This window comes from Protomyctophum bolini (assembly GCF_963924005.1).
Source record: "Protomyctophum bolini genome assembly, chromosome: 3".
NCBI lineage: Eukaryota > Metazoa > Chordata > Actinopteri > Myctophiformes > Myctophidae > Protomyctophum > Protomyctophum bolini.
The window spans coordinates 29587354-29593622 of record NC_137864.1 but is presented as its reverse complement, the minus strand read 5'-3'; the positions used below and the strand labels follow the sequence as shown (position 1 = coordinate 29593622).

Below are 6269 nucleotides of genomic sequence, written 5' to 3'. Positions count from 1 at the left end.
GATGGATTGACAAAGCCATACAATCCCTTATCTGGAGACGTCTGGCCTTTATCGTCTTTTCTTGTCTCACATCATGTAATGTAATCTACAGTATAATCTCTGTGTGCACAATGCTATAAGGCATGCTTTCTTCCACTCTGTCTGTCTGTGTCTCAGACGAGTACAGGTAGGGGAATAGCACTGCAGACTTGGACCAATAAACAGAAAGTAAATAATTATAATAAATTAGATTTTTAAAAAGGAAATCCAGAGGAAGCACATAGAGAAACGCCTTGATTTTGTTTTGCACTGAGAGAGAGAGGTGCTCAAGATGAGTTATTCACTCGAGTTTCCCTCTTTGGTGTGTGTGTGTGTGTGTGTGTGTGTGTGTGTGTGTGTGTGTGTGTGTGTGTGTGTGTGTGTGTGTGTGTGTGTGTGTGTGTGTGTGCGTGCGTGCACGTGTGCGTGCGTGCGTGCTTGTGTGTGTGTGTGTGTGTGTGTGTGTGTGTGTGTGCGTGCCCCTCTAGTGCTTAGCACAGCTGAGCACACTGCACCTCTCAAAGGGCCCTTTTTTCCAGCCAGGGAGAAATCCATCAGACCTGCTGCCCTCCCCAAAATCAAAACAACAGCAGGCCGCTCTCCTTGCACAGACCACCATCTCCTTCCTGTCCACTTCCTGGTTGGCCTGTGTCCAACCCCCTTCATGAGGTTGTGGCCATTCATGGGGACCAATGGTGGACAAAGTACTCAACCCCAGTACTTAGGTCAAAGTATAGATACTCCTGGTCAAATATTACTAAGTAAAAGTTGCTCAGTGAAATTTGTACTTAAATTAAAATAATGTAAAACAACAACAACAAAGAAAATGCTTTGGTTGGGTACTTGGGTTGAAGGTTTGGTCCCCAAGACCCCAACCCCTCCTTGTCCGCGTCATCATCCTCTAAAGACATTTGTTTTCCATTGGCGGGGTGTTAGTGTTGGCGGGGTGGAGTATAGGAATAGCGTGCGTGTATGTGTGTGTGTAGAGGGGGTGGAGGGTTGCATCCCTCGGGACAAGTGGGAATGAAAAGAGACAGAGCACTTTCACACGGCCCTCTTGCTGGGGGGAAATGCCTGTCCCTTCCCCGCACCTGCGAGAGGTGGAGAAGTTTGCTTTCAGCTTCTCCCGACCTTTTTATAGAAATGTGCATTTGTGCACTTTTTTTCCGCTCCCCACTAGCCGCAATTAAAAACAGGCCAAAAATAAACAGCAGAAAGACTAACATACTTCCTTCAGCTTGGTCATGTGTGAGGTAGTGAAACCGACAACCTCTGCAGTCCACACTGTATAGTATTGCCATACTGTATATTGCAATATGTCGGGCGGAAAGCGTGTATGTCTTTTCATTTATGAAAAAACTGTTGCAACATGGAGATAAAAGGTTTCTGCTTGACAGCAACAATATAATGTATTGTGTTATTGTGATAATATGATTGATCTAGAAATCCTATTAATGACCCTTGAGATTTAATCCACAGTAAAGTAGTTGTTGACCCACAGCAGTTGACCCACTGCTGTGGGTCTTTGTGGGACCATGCTATAAAATGAGACAGGCACTGGGACAGTAATGTTTAGCCACTTGAACCCTAGCATCCCTATTCTGAGGGAGAACGTTCACCAAAAATAGTTGACTCACAAGGTCAGTGTCACGACGAGTTTTGAGCTTGTAGATCTGGCTATTTTCAGCAAAGAGAGAAAAAAGATTCTGAGTAACTAAGTATTAGTTTATAAGTATACGACATGGTTTAAGTGGTTAGCGAGAAGATGAGTTTCGACCTCTTATGGCCTGTCCCTGGCTGCCCATGAGGCTGTCTGGGCTTGGGCTGATGTCTGTGTGGAACAAAGGAAGAGGGGATGGGGGAGAGGGTCTTACTTTCACTGCAAAACACAGCCAACGCCCCAGAAAAAGACAACCAAAGAGGAAAAGGTCTGTGTGTGTGTGTGTGTGTGTGTGTGGGGGCTATGTGTATGACTGACTGCATGCGTGTTTGTGGCAAGTTTGTTTAATGTGTGTACTCTGACTGTAGGCTGTGTCCTGCTAGTTTCAGTCACATGTGTCTTGTGAACCTTCATTCCAGTCATTAGGTTTATGAGAGCAAGGCCAGGGGAGGCCTTGTATTGTTTGAGATTGTTTACTGTTCAGCTGGAGCCTGCCAAGAGAATAGCAGGGCTAGTCACACAAAGAAAAACTCAATATATGAATACCCTACAAAGATCAATAACTGTAATCTGTAGTGAAACTAACAAAACAGGATTTAAGTAGCTTCTGTCCTGCTATTACACAAACATTTCAATTTAACTATGAGAGCATACACATGTAACAAAATGGACCCACGTGTGTACAAGAGAAATGGATAAATGAACACTGAGGATCCGTGCTATTCTGTATATTGCTCTGGAAGATTGCCAGTGGCTAAATATGAATCTAAAATCTGTATCCACATGGTAAAAAATGGCCGAACCCTAACCAGAAAAGCATATATCCAGGAAGAGATTAAAAACGTAAAGCTCTATCATTGCTATCATTTGACAGACATCTCTAATTGGACCGTCACGCGGTGCAACTTGCTAGTTTAGTTGTTGACTGTACTGCTGGGTACGCACAGTACAGAACTTTTTGGGTGTTGCTGCGGAAGAAGGCTTTCCTGGGTGAGTGGTTTCTGTCTAAATGCCAGGCAAACCGGTGACAGCAGCCAATGGTAGAACTTTGGCACGCGATGATGAGTGTGGCTTTAAGGATGCTCCCATTCGGCTTTGTGGGCAGCGTGTTGGTGGCCGTTGTTTTGCTGAGAAGCACGGATGAGGCCTGGAGTAAATAAACTAAACGGGCAGAGAGACAGGGTGGAGCGCCAACATTATCCGGGTCAGTATGTCACTCTTAATTTGGTAAATAAAAAGATCACGCTTGTGAAGTGATGATCATGATGATGCATTCATCGCTTGTGTGCTGTGGCACCCACTACTTCATAGTAAAGGCCTAGTACTGATGAGGTTTCATATGCCTTGCTGATGAGTCAAGACATATGAAACTCATTGGCTGCTACAGTGGTTGTACATTTGTTAAATTAAGACCGTTCATTTTACTGTGTGGATGCAGGGTGACAGGTTGTTGTGCTTGGAGTGCTATTGTCTGTGTTCAACACCTCCACTAAGTATAAATCACCCTTTTTAGGAGTCATTGTGCATAAAGCTATGAATCTAGTTTTTGTCTTGAGATAGCTCATAAAGCTGTGCCACAGAGACAAAGTGCGCTGGCCGGTTTCAGTCATGCATTGTAGCATAACAACTACAATATCCACACACAGGCACATCAAAGGCTACTCATATAACCACAGCTTTGTCTTTGTTCCATGGCTGCTTCTAAATACTTGGCCTGTATTCATGGCTGTACATCATATTTCATTGTGATGGTGGGGTTTGATGTCTCACGAGCCTTTTCACTCGCCCCTTTCAAATTAATTAAGGAGGCTCGTTAGCACAATCACTTGCTTCATGAGCCAGTACCTCGGCTGTCCTGTTGTCACAGGGACGGGAACGCCTTTCAGGAAGATTATATAATGTGATAGAAAGGACATGACATCCATTCTCTTGCTCGCGCAAACTCGCATGGCTGTTTGGAAAGATTATTAAACTGTTGTTGAAATTTGTGTATGTAAAATTAGTGTGTACTGTAGGTGTCTGTTTTGTGTTGTGTGCACACAGAATGTGTATGCTTGCGTGAGACCTTTAAAGCGTGTGTGGGTAAAGGCTTTATGTGGGAGTTCAAACGCGATGCGAGGGGTCTTTGTTGATGAATCCAGATGTAAATGTCCCTGCTCTGATATAACAAGCCGCCTCTGCCTTTTGTCCTGCATGAGGAGGGGTATTGGACTTGCAAATGGACAAGGATGTGACTCCTCACAGGCTTACATGGATGTGAATGTGGGTTTTGCAACAGCTAACAGCAGCTCCAAAGTGCCTCATCCCTGCACCCCTCTCTCATCACTCTGACCTGACCCCACATGCACAAAATTGAAAGCTGGCCTCTCGCTGTTGATGCCCCAAAACCAGGACCTCAAATGAAGCCAGCAAAAGTGCTTATTTCCATAAAGGAAAGGGGAAAGTAAAGGAAGATAGGACTGAGACTTAACTTTAAAAAAGGGAGTCTTTCCTCTCTCCTGTTTGCTGACTCACACTCTCTGCCTCGCTGTACTTTTTGTTTTTGCAGACGTGCCAAACTGCGGCTGTACTTGGAGCAACTGAAGAAGCTGGTACCCCTGGGTCCAGACAGCACTAGACACACCACACTGAGCCTGCTCAAACGCGCCAAGATGCACATCAAGGTACCATTAACATGTGAAATGCACTGTCACTCTTCAACTCACACACGCACATGGTCACTCTCTCTCTCTCTCTCTCTCTCACACACACACACACACACACACACACACACACACACACACACACACACACACACACACACACACACACACACACACACACACACACACACACACACACACATTTTCGTGCAGTCTTTCAAGGGAATAGGAAAAACAATCTCTAATCTTTCGATCAGAGCTGTTCAGGGACTGGCTGGCGTGAGAGAAAGGAGAGAAGTTTAAAAAAAAAGCTGCTCTCACAAGTGCAAGTCGGTTCAGTGAGATATGGAAGGGTAGGGGTTAATTTGCTGCTGTACATTTGGCAGATACTCAGATAAGTGCTAGGGGATAATTGGGATTGGGGTTTACTTTGGCCTAACTCCCTCTCCGCGGTTCATTAACCGCTGCAGCTCATATAGACTCAGTGACACGCAAAAGGACAATGTGGGCAGGAGAACGCACTGTACACAGCAGGAGTTTTACGAATTACTAACGCTTAGCAACTTTAAGTCTAAGATAGTTCTGGTGTACACCGTACCTGAACCTTTTTGTTTTTGTTGCTGTGTGGACTGTGGTGGATGTAAAAAACAACAGTCATTTAGTTTTAACCCTTAATTTCCTGTTTACAACACATCCTCTGCTTGGACGCTGTAGACTTGACTCCTCCCAGCTGTCTTACCGTAATATCATGACATCACTACCAGATCCCAAGAAATTGTTGCTGTTTCTTTTACTGTAAACTGAAATTACCTAAATCTGCATCCTGTGTTGGAAATGTAGGCCTATTTGTTGTAATACACACACTCAATGCTTGACACTCTTCGCTGCCATGACCTTTCTCAATTAATCTGCCTGTCCCGAGCAGATTATGTTTCCTCCACTATAAACTAAAATTACCCCAAATATCTTGCAGTCATTTTCCCATCTATCTATTTGTGTAATACATCTGATGATGGTCTGAGGAACACTCAGACTTCATTTCACTTTTTGCTCTTTTGTAAGTAAAGGAAATGTTTTTGTATCTACAGAGCCTCAGTTTTCATCTTTTAGTGTCCAAGTTTTGTTGTTGTTAATGGACTTTGTAATATATTTAGACACACTCCCATTCAATCTTTTTTTGTACCACATGAACCTGTCTAATTGTCTAATCAACTGGAACCTTGATTTGGTTCCTACACTGAAAAATAAGAAATACTTATTTCCTATATTTTATAAAAAGTATGTACAGTAGGTGAGAGAGGGAGAGCTCAAGTGTGTGAGTGAGACAAAAATATTTCTTTGGGTGTGTGTGTGTGTGTGTGTGTGTGTGTGCGTGTGCATGCACACCTGCAAATGTGTGCAAGGATATGTAACAGTGTGGAGCATGGATCTCTGTCGTGAGACTTCAAGTAATCTCACGCGTTTGTCTCTCTGTCTCTGTTTAGAAACTTGAGGAGCAGGACAGGAAGGCTGTAAATGTGAAGGAGCAACTGCAGAGAGAGCACCGTTACCTCAAGCGTCGCCTGGAGCAGCTCTCCGTGTCCGGAGGAGTGGAGCGCACCCGTACCGACAGCATGGGATCTGTCATATCCACAGACTCTGAACAAGGTAATGTGACTATAGGTTACACCAATGTGCCACTTGATAACAGCACAATGCCTACTGTAGAATTGAGATTATATTGCACTTCATACTCAAACCCCTCCCTTTGAGTATGACGAAAGAGCAAAATGGCCGCCGTGTGAATATGGCCAATACAGGTGAAGTAAACATTGAAGATGCTTTGCTACAAGCAGAATCTGCTAGAGCTACTTACAGGTGTTGCAAGTTCCTCCTCTTTGTTAATCCTCGGTGGATGGATGATCTGAGCATTGCGAGTACCAGCTGTCAGGGTCATCAGCTGGGAGCCA

The 6269-nt window shown here is 44.2% G+C and overlaps 1 protein-coding gene across 1 annotated transcript in view; it reads left to right on the top strand.

Moving 5' to 3' along the window:
• The window catches only part of mxd4 (MAX dimerization protein 4), a 37796-nt gene that overhangs the window by 22971 nt on the left and 8556 nt on the right, over positions 1 to 6269 (top strand). Inside the window, exons 4-5 of the mRNA XM_080759958.1 lie at positions 4227 to 4341; positions 5805 to 5967. Coding sequence (XP_080616084.1) covers positions 4227 to 4341; positions 5805 to 5967 — 278 coding nt within the window. The remainder of the gene's footprint in view (positions 1 to 4226; positions 4342 to 5804; positions 5968 to 6269) is intronic.